General features: G+C 36.1%; 1 protein-coding gene across 3 annotated transcripts in view; it reads left to right on the top strand.

The window, feature by feature from the left end:
* The window catches only part of LOC150097405 (uncharacterized), a 181,073-nt gene that overhangs the window by 110,355 nt on the left and 53,565 nt on the right, over positions 1 to 17,153 (top strand). For all 3 annotated transcript variants that reach the window (XM_090406761.1, XM_090406759.1, XM_090406760.1), the window contains exon 8: positions 10,056 to 10,242. In XM_090406761.1, coding sequence (XP_090262887.1) covers positions 10,056 to 10,242 — 187 coding nt within the window. The remainder of the gene's footprint in view (positions 1 to 10,055; positions 10,243 to 17,153) is intronic.

Below are 17,153 nucleotides of genomic sequence, written 5' to 3'. Positions count from 1 at the left end.
AAGAAATATACAGGGCTTGATGCATCCCTGTATAAGAAAGCATATTTTCGGTGGTTTGCAGTATTTGTTCACAAATTTAAAGTCGCCTAGTAGATGTCTCTCTTGCGCAAGAAATTTAGGAAGGTAAAAAAAGAAACCTTTCCTTATTCCTGCGTACATTAAATTTGCGTCCCGTTCCTGGGATTTTTTCCATACCTTCCAGATGTGATACTTTAAGACGTTAATTAAAAAAATGGCGAATTTTGGGGTCTTGTTGACTGGTGGTGGGAATTGCAGGTGTATGACCATGACCTCTTCTAGTGATAGCATCGGGATTCCCAGTGCTGTGCTCAGTCTTTGCCAGACGCATTGGGCTGGTGGGCAAAAATAAAAGAAATGCTCCACCGTTTCCACGCCCCGGCAGACATCACAAAAGGGATCGCACGGACTGGGTACATACCTAGATTTAACCTGTTTCACAGGGAGCCGCCCATAAGCTATTCGCCAGGCCAGATCCCGATGAAAAGGCTGTCCCCAGCTATTCTTGATGTTTTTAAAGAGAATTTCATTGTTTGTCCCGAGGTTTGGTGTATCACGCCTGGAGAGTTGGAAGAAATCCCAGTATACTGCTTTCGGTTTGTGTGTGAGGATTTCTGTTCCTTTGTCTCTAAGTACTGTGAGTGATTTTACTAGTGTGCAGTACCACTTGGGCACAACCCTTGCACGGGGTCCAGCATAGTCCGTGGTTCCAAAGAGGGGGAGGAAAAGTCCTATAAAATATCTAATTAGGAAGCCTGAAATATGGTTTGAGTTTAAGGCCTTCCGTACGGTTTTGAATGTATTTGCATAAAGCAAGCTTTTGAGATCAGGCAGAGCGTACCCCCCTTCTTCATGTTTTAGTTGCAGGTATTGTTTTTTAACCTCATGTTTTTTTTCATTCCAGAAGAAATCTATGAGTTTTTTGGATAATTGGTTTTCTTGTAGCAGTGTGATGCCTGTGATATTGATTGTGTGCATCAGCATTGGGGTAATGATTGTTTTTATCACTGTGGCTCTGCCATAAAAGGAGAAAAAGGTCGGTTTGAATAGACTTATCTTTTCTGTACTTATTTCCTGTGATTTCTTAACTGGTAAAGCTAGCGACTCAGAAAAGGGAACTCCTAGTATTGTTAGTGGCTGCATATGCAGCGCTAAACCGTAGGGAAGTCCGGTGTTATGGAAATTTCCAAAATTTTTGATTTTGGTTTTTTGTGCATTAACTCGGAGACCACTGACTATGCTGAAGTTTTGCAGTATGTCAAGATAGATGCAGATAGACTCAGAGTCTCTGAGTGTGGCCACTACATCATCTGCATATGCTACTATTTTGCACTGTTTGGAAACTTGGGGCAGTGGAATACCATTAATTGCAGGGGTGTTCTCTATTCTTTTGATGAGGGGTTCTAATGCTAGGGAAAAGAGAAGGGGGCTTAGTGGGCAGCCTTGCCTAACCTCTCTCTTTATAAATATTGGTTCTGTCAGAAACCCATTAATAGACAGTTGTGTCGAGGCCCCCGCGTACATATGTTTAATTGTACACCGAAGTCTCGGGCCTATGCCTACTTTTTTTAGGGTGTCCTGTAAGTACGTGTGGCTGACGCTGTCGAACGCTTTTTCCAGGTCGGTGGAGAGAAGTGCCAGGGGGTATTTTTTTCCCTTGGCCAGTCTGATTAGGTCTCTTAGCAGGAAGAGATTAAATTCCATAGATCTACCTGGGATTCCATAGACCTGTGAACTTGTTATTATGTTTTCTATTCCGCCCTTAATGCGTGTACAGATAATTTTTGCGAAAAGTTTATAGTCTAGGTTAGTTAAGGAGATGGGACGCCAGTTATTTGACAAGGTCCGATCTCGGTCTTTTTTGGGGATAAAGATTGTATAGCTCTTAGCGAATTCCTCGGGGATGTTTCCCGAAGTGAGGAATTCGTTAAAGATCTTTACTAGTGCTGGCAGTACAAGGTCCCAGATAGATCTATAGAATTCTATCCCCAGTCCGTCTGGCCCTGGGGTCTTTTTTGTCTTCATCGTTTTGCACGTGGCTTTTATTTCAGCTGCAGTTATCGGCCTGTCATGCAGGATGCTAAGATGCTCGGGAAAACGTTTGACGTCCCACTCACTGAAGTCATCCGTGCCCTACTGGTCAGCGAAGATGCCAAGATACTGCTGGTGAAAGTGATGGAGTATTTCATGGGTTGAATTTAGAATCTGGCCTTTCTCCTCGATCTGGTAAATCGTTCTTTCATCGTTTGCTGCCACCCGTTGTTGATTGCAGAATGCGGCGGAGGGTGTTTCCAAATTTCTGAGATAGAATCTCGTGCGAAAGTTGAGGTCATCGACTCTACTCTGCCGCTCTTGCTGCAGCTCTATTTCTACCTGTCTGATAAGATGTCCGCAGGGAACTCCTCTCCGATTGCTTGACCGGTACCAGCCGAGTTCCCTGTAGAGATCCCTCAGCCGTTTACATTGTTGGTAGACCCTTTCGCACCCACATTTTTGAAACAGTTCCTTAGCCTGCCACTTAAAGTGCAGCCAGTTTTCCCAGTCCCAGTTGATGTTTGTCCATTCATCACAGAGTTTCTGTAGCTGGTCGCTAAAAAGACTGGGAAAGGTAGGAGGAAGCCTCCAAGGACCTCTGGCTGTTTCCATAACCTCTGGGAGTGTAATTTTTAAAATGACCAATTTGTGATCTGTTGACATGTTGTGTGCTGTGGTATGACGTGTCATTTGAACATACTGTTCCAAGTTTTGGGACACGTACAGCCTATCTAGTCTCGTCGATATCTGGCTGCGGCACCACGTTGTTTCTACCTTCGATGGGTTATTCCTCCTCCAGACATCGACGAGATCAAAATTTACACAGCATCTTTTTAGAGCGGCGGTTCTGCCGGTTCCGGAGTTTGTGTTCCCGCCTACTTTGTCCAAACGTGTGTCTTCCACACAATTCCAGTCCCCGGCTACTATTAGGTGTTCTGCTCCCAAGAGGTAGTTTTCAAGGGCAGAGAAGAAACCGCTTCTGTTCGGGGCATATACTGCAACAAGCCAGATGGTACAGCCACCGTACTTCCAGTCTACCGTTATTAGACGTTTCATGGCATCCTTCTGGACGTTGAAGAACCCCCCCCACGATTGGGGGGCGAATTAGTATCCCCACCCCTCACGAGTGAGCATCCCCAAAGCACCAGTAGCTGGTGACTGGGTAGCTTCTCGAGAAGTTCTCCACGTCCCAATGCTTATAAAAATGGGTTTCTTGAATTGAATCATGAGGATATTAATTTTGTACCTTGACATTAGCTTCCAGACAGTGCTTTGTGCGAAGGGGTTGCGTAAACCGTTGGTGTTTAAAGTGGCAATTTTAAAATCCATGTTGGTATTTGGAGGAAGGGGGGGGGGTGTTGTCTGTTTGTTGCTCTACATGTTCCACATATGATTCACTATCAGAGCTGTTTGGAATATCCATAACGAGGTCGTTTTGAAATTCCATTTCTGTGATGCTATAAATGTCCGTGCTGCAGATATGTGAATGGGGTTCTGCAGGTTGGTCCGCTACTGGGGATAGGTTTCCTGTCTTTGTTACCACCTCCTCAAGGGGATGGGTGCCTTCGCGTTGGCTTGTAGTTTGGATGTTGTCCATTTCATCTTCTGACGAGAGTAGGCTGCTTTGTTTAGCCTTTTTTGCCTCTTCTGTTTCTGCCTCTCTTGTACGCTTTATTGGGGCGCTGGTTGTTACGACTTCTTCCTATTTGCTGCGGGTTTCGAAGTTGGCTGTTATTTCCTTGATGTGGTGGGTTGCCCTGGGTGTCTTACCTGTTACGGGTTTCATGGAGGTTGTGTTTTCTGCTAGTGTTTCTTTTTCGGTCTGTTGCCGGAGCTCTGGAAAATCGCTCCCTGATGATACCTCAGGTTTACCGAGGGGGGGTATAGCCCTGATCGGTATTATGGTCCCTCCAGCTGCTTCTGAGAGTGTTCTGTGCGAGCACGTGTCCACTTTATGGGTCAAGTCCCCACATTTAAGACAAGCTTCTGTGCAGTTTACTATTTTGTGCTCTGTTGATTTGCAATTTCTGCACTGTAGTTTTGGGCATTCTGCCCCTAGGTGACCATCAGAGTTACATCGGAAACACAATCTTTTAACACCCGGGTAGTTAACCATGACCCTTGTTTGGCCCACTAAAATGAAGTTGGGAACTTCCTTTTTCATATCCATCTGTATTTCAATGTCGCCTGTTTTCCAGCCTTTGTAATCAGCATGTTCAAATGCTTTGATACTAATAATATCGCCCCATTGGCTAAAAAATTTCTTGACGTTGTCTTCATTCTCCAGGTATTCCAAGGGAAATCTAGTTATTCTTAACGTTTTCCGTAAACTCCCTATTAAATAAGGTTTGATCGTTTGTCCCGCACAGGGGAAACCCTCTAATAATTTGCTTCTTGTTTGGTCATTTTTGACTACAATTTTGAATCTTTCTTTTGAGTACGGTGTGAAACCGTATATGTTTTCTACTCCTACTGTATCAATCAGAGCTTTCACTAACGTCCGCTCATCTGAGAGCCGCTTGACTTCGATGCCAAGCGTTCTAGTTCTGGGTAAGAATAACGGCATTGTTGGGGGAAGACCTAACTACTGGCTGTAGAAGGGGGGGGAGGTAAAGGAGGGCGAAGTTGGGGAACGCCCGGTGTCCCTCGCAACAAGCGAAGAGATACCAGAAGGAATGGGTAAAAAAGCCAATAATAAGAAAAAAGGTCTTACCGACGCTGAGGTGCTTCTGTAGAAAGTGAGCATGGAGCTCTCTCTTCGGGCCGCGGGAAATGGATCCTCTTTTGGACTGGTAGGCACAGGTTCTTTCTTCTTCGAACTGGAGCTGTCTTTCACGTCTTGGCGAATAAGGTCTCTTCAGTGGGAGCCAGGCCCAAGTAGAGATACCAGGCAGAAGCATTAGCAGGTCATCTCTACCTATAGGAGTTGCCAAATGGTGTGCCACCCTTTTTTTAATAAATTACTCTAGATTTAGAGAAAGATGTTGAAAGTTTATTTTTCACTTGGTTAGAGTATAAATAAAATTAGTTTAATCCTTTATCCAAGTGTGAACAAACAAAGTTTGCACCTGAAAGTATCTTCAGGACTGGGTTAAGGTGGTACAACACCAGGGCAGCTCATTGCAAAGGTGGAGCAAGCTACCAATTTAAATATAATTTTGTTGTAATATTGTCAAAATAAATTAATGCCCAACACCTAATCCTGTCAGCAAGCTTCTATACATATGGAGTAATTACTTCGAAAAACTGTTAAATGAAACAAGCAGTGACAGAACGGTAGTAGAAAATATTCAATAGGAATGCAAAAAGGAGTAATTACATATCAATATTTAAGTGAAAAAAAAACTATCCAAAAGCTTCAAATGTTGAAAGGCAGCTAGAGTAGATGATATCCAACTAGGATAACAGCTCAGATATGGAGGTATGAAAGTTCTGCACTTCATGGCTACACTACATAATTCAGAATGCTTGGTCAAATAGCTGACTTCTAGATGATTGGAGTAGAGCTCTTATAGTTCCCACGTGTAAAACAGCAGAATCCAACAATGTGAGAATGACAGAAAGGTAAGATTTATGCAAGCCATCTTGAGAAGAGACTTAAGAAAAATTATAGAAGAGAAACATGGAGAAGAACAAACTGGATTCAGACTGTTAAAATTCTCCTGTATTTCATCTTTGAATATGAACGAAAATTCACATAAAGAGAAATTACAAAAAAAAAAAAAAAAGTATACTGTTGTGGCTATATCTTCAAAATGATATATAGAGAAATTTTAAATCGGAAGTGATACCCATCTTGTTCTTCACAGCATACCAATAAAGAGTATGCAAAAAAAGAAAAAATGTGTTAGAAATATTAGTCAAATTGAGTGAGAAATTATGATTTAATTATGCAACTGGTATTAAAGAAGATAAATGGAACATTAATACTTTTTATATAAGAAGCATGATACTGTTGTCTGCAGAGGTAAGAAATATAAATAAGATCATATCGATAGGCTGAAGAAGTCATGTTGGATTGGTGGAGGGAGGGGAAGGAAACCTCCCCAACTAGCCAGTTTCTAGCAATAAGGAATACCAAAGAAGATGCATAAAATATGTTATACAGCTGACTATAGTGAGCCACAGGAATAGTAGCATGCTTATGGGACTTTGGTCAGGACTTCTTGGTTTATTATAAAAGTAGCATAAGAAATCAGACAGCTAGAAGGAATATAAAAGTTTTGTATCAGAAAGGATAAAAATGTTCAGAGGACAGAGCATTTTGGCAAAATTTTATTCAGAAATTTAAGAAATGAAGGAAAATTATTAATCATGTACCCATGATTAATAATTTTATAATCTTTCTCACAGGTGACACCTCTTTAACTCACACGTTGCTTATTTTACCACTTCTTATTTCATTGGCAATGAAAGAAACATTTCCTCTGATTTCCATTTCCAAAAATGATCTTTATTCTCTTCCATCTACTAAATCTATCCTGTAAAATCCTTTCACTAACTGAGCCTCCATAGCTTACTCAATATGGACGATGCCCTCTGTTTGGAAAGATATGGGGTTCATATCCCATGTAGAATGTGAAGAATACCCTTTTATTTCTACTGAAGTGTTTTAGCCAGTCTCATACAGAGGTAGCAGGGTTTTCCTCCTGGAAAACTCATGTTTACATCCTGCAAAATAGACAAACTGGCCCACACATGCAGTTTACAAACATAATACACTAGCCTTATAGCTTTAGGTCCTTGCCCATAATTATAATTCCAAACAACCTTTTACATAACTTAAATATACCTGTTATATCTCCTTTTGTCCTCTCTGTTTATCAAATTGTGATCCTTGGTAATGTAATCTACCCTCAATTGCACAGTATTGATATTGTTTTGATTACTGGCCTTTGCACCTCTCCCTCTTTTTGTTGTTGAAACTCCTCAACATCATCATTTTAGATTTTAGTAAAGTAACACATTTCCCATAAAATTCTCAGTTCTATGTATAAGCTAAACCGCTTAAACAACAAGACCATGTAAAGTCTTCGGTATATTTGCCTGTTGAGTGAGCAGTGTAGTTTCAAGTGAGCTGCTGTAAATAAGCTGTATAAAGCTTAAAAACAGTCCATCTTTATTAAATTTATATTTGAAATGGGAATACAGTTGACTCTCACTATACCCTTCATTCAGACTGCAGTAACAGTTTGCTATAAATTTCTTTTAACATAGCATTCTGCCTATGGGTGCTATGGCTGGGACTTTTCAGTCTTATGGCTGGGACTTGTTATAGTCTTCTTCCTCTCATGGTATTGGATGTACTGGCTTATTCTATCCTCATCTAGTCTCTTTGAGGGTTTTCTTCTATTTCTTTTTCCTTTAGGTTTTATGTTTTTGTATTCTCCTTAGTAGTTTGTTCAGTGACATTCTGTTCACCATGTTGAATCCATTTGCTTCTATAATTATCTATTGTTTGTAAGGTTGATGTTTGTTTCTTTTATTTATCTAGTTTAGTGTAACCTACTGTTCTTCTTAGAAATTTCATTTCTGCCAATGTTTATTCTTTGTTAGTCTGTTTTTTTTTTTGTTTTTTATTATTATTTTTCCCCCCATTATCTATGTTTTACCTTCCATATAATATAATAGATTTAGCTAAAACATTGAATATTCCTAATCTTGGTTTGATTTAAAGATATTAATCATGACTGTAATTTTGGTGAATTTATTAATTTCATGTTTTGGATCTGCTTCTTCGATGTAGCTTATGTTACAACCAAAATAATTAAAAGTATTCACTTCTTTGGTTACTTTGTTTTGTTTCCTTGCTTTAAATGCCATAAATACCATATTTTGTAGCAATCATGTCAAGGGCTGTATATAGCTAACTGTAGTTCATCTTCTGTATTAGTAATTAAGATATGATCATTTGCATATAATAACGTATTTAGTTGGTAATTTGGTTCTGATTGAAACGTTTTTGTTTTTCATTTTCTTTAGAATTTCAGTTAACCCGTTAACATACAAAGACGTCTGTGACACGTCTTTTGTTTATTGCACCAAAATTGATTTTGACGTATCACAGACGAAGTTTGCATCAATTTCAAACGAATTTCATACAAAGACATCTGTGACACATCTTTTGTTTATTGCACCAAAATTGATTTTGGCATATCGCAGACGTTACGGAGTTCACGTCAATTTCAAACGAATTTAGAGTTTAAAAATAATTTATATGTCAAAGGGTTAATTCATCTAATGTTGTGGTTTCTGATTTGTTACTATTACTAACTGTTAGCAGTACTAAAATCATTTGGTCTTTCCATAAGTTATTCCATTTCTTTTTTTACTTATGATATAATTATATTACTTTGTTTTTAATTACTTTATTCAGATTCTTCAAGATTTTATATGTTGATAATTATGTTCTTAACTATATTTCTAGTTCATTTACATAATTATTCCAGTTTTGTCTATGTACAGTTCTAATTTCCCTTTTACCTATGGCATTCTTTCTTTTATAATTTAGTTTATTTTCAGCTGTATCAGAAGATAGCCATTCTGTAAGCTTCATTTTTCTCTTTTGTTATTTTTTTTTTGTTTCTTTTAGTTTCTGATGCCCCTTTTCTTATGCCATTTTTTTTCTTTTTCTTTACCATGTGTTTGGCTGTTTTCTTTATTATATTGCATGTATTCTTCCACTATTTTTTAATATTTTCATTTAACTCTGTTTCTAGTAAATTTTTTTCTAATTTCCTTTGGTACAATTTTGTTTTAATAGTTTCTTCCTGTAACAATTTCATTTTAAATGTGCTTTCTATTTTTTTTTTTTTTTTTTTTTTTTTTTTTTTCATCAGCTATTTTGGAGGTATTGATACCTTTCCAGCTGTGTAACGATTTGTATCTCAATTTTAGCTTCTGTAGAACTCTGAAATTTGTTATTTTTTTATTTCTTATTATGTAGTCAATTATAGATATCAGGCCAGTTGCTTCTCATGTTTATTTTTGTACTTCTTTATGCCTATAAAGGAATTTGCTGTTTTCAAATTATTGAATAGAACAAAGGCAATTAATCTTAGCCCATTCTTATTTTGGTATGGTTCCCCATAATTTCCCATACAATCTTTTATTGGTTTATTACCTATTCTTACACTATTATCTAATATAAGTATGTAGTCATTTTTGTATATATTGTTAATTATTATGGTGTAAAATTCCTCAGAGATTCTTCTTTGTTTTCTTTAGGAGTATAAACACTGAATATTGTCATGTTTTGTCTTTGTATTTTTCATCTCGCTTCTATTATTCTTTCATTCCACTATTTATAGCTGACTATTTCATTCTTCCAATCTTTAGATATCATCAGTATAGTTGCTGCTTTTGCTCTTTCAGATTGCTTTACTTCACGGTATATTCATTTAGTTCTTTAATCCCTTTTTGTTTCTGTTTTGGCAGCTATTTTTATATCATAGTATTTTCTCTGAGAACAAATACTTCATCTTTATGTACTATTTCACTAGCATTCCATAATATTTTGATTGCACCTTTGTTTATCTTTTTGATTTTTGATCCAGAGTTCATTTCCAATTTGTCCGTCTGGTTTCTACGTGTGTGAGACTTAGTAATAGAGGAATCATCTAATTTGGTTACCAACCAGAGCAAGTCTAATGACAGGAATTCTGCCTGTTGCTGTCAGACAGGACATATATATTCAGCATTTCTTCTGAATGTTGAATCTGTTATTTGGCTTTGTTCATTATAGTGAGTAACAGTATTATAATGGTGCTTGCTATAGTGAGAGCCAACTGTTTTTTGGTGGTCACTTAAAATTAATTTTTTTTTCCTTTCATTTTTCCAATCTTTTATTGGAAGAATAAATAAAAGAATAAATTTATAGGAAAATTAATTAAATTTTCTAATTTAATTTTCCGATTGTTTATTAAAATTATTGACTGTAACGCATCCTTACCATTATTGTGCTACTTCCTGATTGTTGTATGCTATTCACTTTTATTTTATAGAGAAATTGGCTTTCATATCACGACGCCATCATGACCATCCATTTAGTGTTACTGTTTTCATAGATGGATTGAAGGATTTAAGGATTAGTACTTGTTGTGAGTACCGTCATCAAAAAGGATGTCGACTTGGTGGCAAACATGGGCATTTCACACTATTAGAAGTTAGTGGCAATGAGCCTTGCTACAGGTAAAAATAAAATAATTAACAGTAAAAAATTGAAAAAATATGAACATGACAATTTTAAAATTAACTTTTATGTCTTCTGATCTTAAAGCTGAATCTTAATGCAGATTAAGAAAATTAATGATTCCATCCCCTTAATTAAACCAAGGATCGGCAACCTTTTTTTCCCCATGGATCAAATTTTTCAATTTGTATGTTCACCACTTAATGTGTATGTCACATGAGGAGGGAGGATAATGTTAGTAAAAAAAGAAAAATAATCTTTATAAATGAAGTACTAAGCATTACAGAAAAACAAAACCTTTATTCTTTTATGAATGGATATGGGAAAAAAAGTACAAGAATCTTTTAAATATTATTTTGATATTGCAAACACAAATAAACATCTAAATCACAAATTTATATATAAATTATCATAAAGTATATAAATAATGCAAACATAACATAACATAACTAATGATAAATAATATGTAAACAGTTATAAATTGTACATACAGAATCCATAGAAAAATAATATTATTTTAAAGACAGTTTCAATGACTTCCTTGGTTTTGTTTATCTTTGCACAGGATATCTAAATTTGGTTGTTCAAATTGGTTGATATCTAAATGTGATTGTTCAAACACATGACTCAGAATTGTTACATGTTAGTGGATTTAAAATATAATTCATGAGAGAAAATATTTCCTTGCATATAATTGGATGAACCAAATACAAATAAAATAACTACTATGACTTTTGTCATTGCTATAAATGTTGAAGGAATTGATGCCCAACATTCTGTAATAATTTGATTTTGACTTTTGGTATCTTTCTCTAGCTCCTTGACATTTCTTTAAATTTATTAGTCCATATGATCGAACTTTTAAATTCAATCAATTCTATTTCTAAATTATCAATTCCTAAAATGTATGTAACGTATGTCCAACTTTAGTTTCATCAAAGTCCTCTGGATTAATTGTGAAAACTAAAGATGGCACCATGCATAGCCAAATTTTGGAATTGATTTTCAAATTCCAATTTTATATTTTCAACATAATCATTTATGAATTGTACATTTAAATTTTTAATTGACACTTGACCATTGTCTGTGAATTATTTTACTGTGGGAAAATGTTTAAGCTGTAATGTCTTAATGTTCTTACTAAATAAAATGAATTTGTTCACAAAACTTTTCCATTCTTGATGCATATAAAAATAGTAAGATTTTTATCCTGTAGGCAAAGATTCAAATCATTGAAATAATTCATTATATTAGTTAATAGCCCATTTTTTATTAACCAAACATGATTATCAAGTTGCAGAAAATTTTTGCTTAATTCATTTAAAAATATTTTGATTTCATCAATGCAGCCTGCAAATTGACATAACATTTTCACTCTGCTTAACCATTGAACCTTTGAATGTAACAGTTTTATTTATTTATTTGTATGGAGTTTCCTCCCTTTTTCTCCCCTGTCCCTATTGGAGCGAGTTGAGTCCCCTCCTGGAGGATTAAGTATTTTTGTCTGTAGATCCGTGTGTGTTCACGGGGCCAGTTTGCCTGCTTGCGGGATGAAAAACGCCAGATAAACTGGCGGGTAAAACCCTACTGCCCATGCCCAAGACCGGCTAACTTGGCTATGACTGAGGAAGAGCCTCAACGTCTTCGACGGGAATCGAACCCTGGACACTCCTTCCCCAGTCATATGGTTGCAAAGCGCACAGCCAGTAGGCTAACCGCAGACAAATGTAACAGTAGTTGCCATATTCTGAGTCCATATCTTCCAATAAGAATTTGAAACATCTATGCGTAAGAGCTGAACATGCTTTGATTAAATTTATTATTTTTTACCACAATGTTCATTTGTTTCTTTGTTTAATCATTTTGCAGATGCTTTAGCATGCGGATTTTCTTCTTGAATCATACAATGAAATGATAAAACTCAATGACAAATTTCATTTTCAAAAATTTTTATAAATCCAATATTTTTGTCACACATAGCTGGGGCACTGTCATTCATTACAGACAAGAATTTCTTTAAGTGTGAGTTCTTTTTTTGTGACTTCCTTCACCAAAATCTGTAATCCATGAATTTTTGAAAAAAAAATATCATATCCTTTAGTCGTACCAAACATTGGTGTTAATGTACATAATTCTTCTTTGATTTGTTGTGATTTAATTTAGCCATAACGAGCTATAATTGCCAACTGAGCAGTATTATTAATATCAAGTGTACCTTTCTCAAGAGCACTACTAAAAACATCACATGACAATAGATCATTTTTAATTTGTTCTTTAATATTTTTTGGCATATCGTTGACTCTCCATTGAACAGTACAAGCTGATAAAGTTATTTCTTTAATTCTCTTAATTATATTGTTTTGATTCTTAAAATCTTTAAAATGTTCCTTGCCACACTCAATAAAAAGTATTTTTCACAAAATTGCCATCATAAAAGCCTTTCCATATTTTGCAATGCATAGGGATGCAATAAAGCCAGCTTTTGTTCAGCACTGATTTATATATTTCTGCAAAATTCTATTTTGGCACTTATAATTCGGTATACCTTGTTTTGTGTATGCTGATCTTTCTTCCATGCTGAATTTGCTCATTGAACTCAGATGCATAGATTTATAATGATGCTCAATATTGTAAGTTCAACTTATTACACTTTCCATGCATAAACTACACAACCTTATCAAATTTTCCACAACTCCATGCTTTTCTTCTTGCACAGCTTGAAAATTTCCTAGATTTCTTTTTCTATGGTTTCAACATGGCTAAAAATAAATCTTAATTAAATAAAGATGTTATTTGTGACTTTTTTCTTGACTATTTGTATTAGAAACTATAACTCATTTTTTAGGAATGTTAGTTAAGTGAGTAATATTTATTATCTGACTAGTTTCACCAATTTTTGCTATCGGCATCTTCAGGGATACAGTTGGTAAGCGATATGAAGGTAACAGACTAGGTTTTAACTGACAGTTCTAATTCATACAAAATTAGTACTGTGCCTAATTTGGCACAGTACTAATTACCAGTTGTATCCCTGAAGATGCCGATAGCAAAAATCGGTGAAACTAGTCGGATAATAAATATTACTCACTTGACTAACATTCCTAAAAAATGAGTTATAGTTTCTAAAGATGTTATTTATCGAATTTAAAATTAATCAAAACCAGGTCTTTCCAATCAAAGGGCTTTGAAGCCCTTTGATTGGAAAAACCTGGGTTTGATTCCTGTCCATGATGTGAGGAACCTTTATCTGGTCTCTTTCGACTAAAGGTGAGTTAGCTGGTGTCATGCAGAGGTGGAGGATTTTTTTCTCTCAGAAACTCTGGTTTTTCGTCTCTCAGTACAGGCAAACTGGCCCCATGAACACACTTCTACAGATATAAAATACCCCCACCCCCAGCATCAGGCTCTGCGACAAGTCAGTTGGGATCGCGTGCAAGCTTTTACCGCATCATGTAAAAGACTGACCCCAAATAGATGGGATAAGGCACAAGAGGAGGAAGAAGAAGATAAATTCTATGCAAATTTAAAAGTACTAACAGCTGCAACCATTTGACTTATTATTGGTGATGACACGTGCATTATCATACACTACTTGAAGTATGCACATGCATCAACAAGGAAAGTAAATAAATTGTCAGGTGAGATGATAAGCATAGTTCACAATGGGGCAAAATGTAACTGTATTGATATAAATAAAAACACAAAAGAAATTAACTTATTTTTATTTTTAAAAATTTAGATTATTAGTTTTCAAATACCAACTTTCGCTGGGTCATCTCAGATGTTTTTCACAGGTCACACAGTGAGCCATTATCCTTTTGGCCAAGTAACTTAGTTTTGCTAAAAGTAATTTTTTTAGGACATGGCTTTCATAAACCTGTCTCCATAATCTTCTCTCTTTTTTTCACTTCTCTTCAGACTTGTATATAGTTATGTTTCTTTTGTGACTTTTTTGCTTTTGTTATATACATCTTTATGTTGGCTTGATTTAGTCATTCATCTAGTTTATCTGCTTTATGCACAATACTTCTTACATTCTTTGTTGCAATTTTCACTATGTGATTCTTTTTCCAATTCAGTTATCCTTTCCTGAATTGTCTTTTTTTCTAATAGTCCATCTTGAAAGTAATTTCCCCAGGACAAGTTACCAACTTGTTATTGGGTATCTGCTATATAGAAACAGATAGCAACATAATCAAAATTGGCACAGTAATACAGCTGTGTATATTTTTATGGAATAAGAGAGAAGAATTAACCAAAATGCAAAATGAGCAGCACCAAAAGATAGTATGTAAACAAATTTTAACTTATGGATCTGAACATTGAGTTAGAAATAAAATAGATGACTGAAAAACTAGAGACAACAGATATTAGATTTGTCAGAAAAATTGGGAAGTGAAGATTGACTGGTTGAATCATATTGAAAATGTAGATATTAGAAAGGATCCACCATGACAAGCAGTGAACAACCTGAGTGAAAGCTTGCTACCCAATTACTGGATAGCAGGTAGACCAAAGGAGCAGGCCTCGTGGCAGTTTGAAGTGCTTTAGAAGACTGATAACATAAATCTTGATAGATAACAGATTATTTTGGAGGAAAATTGTTAACATGAAGTTAGTAACAATGTAAACTTTTCATGCAGTACTATCATAATATTATGTAAATTTATTTAGTTAGTAAATTATTTATTTTCATTCCATTTCTCTTAGTTTTTGTTCCAGAAATTTTAGGATAGTCAAATTTGATAATGGGTAATGAAGGACTTCATGCCAATGAAAATAATTTCTCTGACTCACTAAGAGTAGGTGTTTGGATCAGAAGAGTGGAAACAGTAGTTTATAGAAAGAAAGAGTAGAATTTCCTGAGGTGATTTCACTTGGTACTTTTGTAGTGCCAAGTACATGAGGTTGGGAGTAGCTGGAGGGAGGGCCATACTTCAAGAGAGAAATTGCACCAGATTGTGATCTTATTTACTGAGAGGGCAGCTAATTTCTATGGTATATTCTGGGGAGAAAACTGGTTAAGAAAAGGTGAAGAGAGAGCGCTACCAGGTATTCAGTCCTGACAGTTACTTATGGTTGAATTCTGTTCAGAATCATCCTGTTACGAACTTTTAGTGTTGTAGCAAGAAGGGACAAAGCTGTATAACTGAGAGACCTCCACATAGCCTTTAAAGAAATGCAGAGAACCAACCAGGGCTTCTGACCTAATGTCCAATCCTCACCCTCTCGTGGTGCACCCTGTTGGGTATCTACCTAGATACTGAACAAACAAGGATGGGCTGGCAATTTGGGATTTAGCCGACCAAATTGTATTCTTATTGATTAAACCAAAATACCAAATGATGGTACAATATGACAAAATTTCATGCCGGCTGGGGCGTCACCCGGTTAAACAAGGCTCCCATTGTTTTCGCCAGGGAACCTTTATCATCTCTGATAAAGGTGACATGAAAATGGGAGAAAAAGATATCCTTGAAGTATGGAGTAATTACTTTGAAAAACTGCTAAATGAAACAAGCAGTGATGATAGCACAGTGGTAAAAAAAACACTGACTAGGCATGGAGTCAGGAACACATATCCATACTTGAAGTAGAAAAAGCCATCAAAGGCTTGAAATGTGGAAAGGCCACAGGAGTAGATGATATTCGAACAGAAATGCTGAAGTATGGTGGTATAAAAGTCTTACAGTAGCTGCACTGCATAGTTCAGAATGCCTGGACATAGGGATGAATTCCTGATCATTGGAGTAGCGCTCTCATAGTACCCATATATAAAAAGGGAAATAAAACTGAATGTGAGAATTACAGAGGTATTTCCCAACTGAGTGTTTCTGGTAAGATATATGCAAGTATACTTGAGAAACGGTTGAGAAGAATTGTGGAAGAAAAGCTGGGTGAAGAACAAGCTGGATTCAGGTCAAATAGAGGCTGTCAGGATCAGATCTTCACTTTACGACAAATAGTCGAGAAATCATGGGAATATAACAAAGATCTGTATTTACGTTTTGTCGATTTGGAAAAGGCATATGACAAGGCCAAGAGAGAAGCTATTCAATACGCTACAGTTATATGGTGTCAATGGGGCATTATATCAAGCAATTCTTAGTCTTTATTTGAGTTCTAAGTCAGCAGTTAGAATTGAAGAAAGTACAGGAAGATGGTTTAATGTTAAATCTGGTGTGAGACAAGGATGTACATTATCCTCTCTGTTATTCATTATCTCTATGGATCACGTTATGAAGGAAAGCTGATATGGTAGGAAGACAATTGAATAAATTCATATGGAATAAGGGAGAAATTAGTCGGAACACTAAATTAGCTATACAAGACAGTGTTCAAACCAGTTTTAACTTATGGATCTGAGAGCTAGGTCAGAAGTAAAACACTTGAACAAAGACTAGAGACCGCAGATATGAGAGTCCTGAGAAAGATTAGAGGCGTGAACAGATAGCATCAATGGCAATATCATATTAAAAATGAGGATATTGGGAAAGAACTTGATGTTGTCAGCATCCAGGAATGCGTTAGCAGAGCTAATCTCAGGTGGTATAGTCACTTAAACAGAATGGGTGAGGAAAGATTAGCAAAACAAGTGTTCTCTGCCAGGTTGGCAGGAAAACCAAGATATAGGTGAATTGATATGGTACAAAGTGCCTTAGACGATAGAAATATTAAATCTGATAATGTTGGAGTCTTGACAAGTAATAGACTGATATGAAGGAAAATTGTAGATAGGAAGTTAGTAATGATGTAAATTTTTCATGTAGTACTGTCATATCCTGTACACCCCTTGAGGATACACGGCAGGAATTTGATGATGATGAAGAGGAAGTAGTGCGATTTCTTCATAATTTTCTGTGTTGTTCAGGTTGCCTTTTTGGGTGTTGGTATTATTAGGCTTTTTCTC

This window comes from Typopeltis vanoorti, chromosome 17, assembly GCF_054136105.1.
Source record: "Typopeltis vanoorti isolate ZY-2024b chromosome 17, IOZ_Tvanoo_1.0, whole genome shotgun sequence".
In the NCBI taxonomy this organism is placed as follows: Eukaryota; Metazoa; Arthropoda; class Arachnida; order Uropygi; family Thelyphonidae; genus Typopeltis; species Typopeltis vanoorti.
Note: the sequence above shows the minus strand (reverse complement) of the source record. Positions and strands in the feature narration are given on the sequence as shown.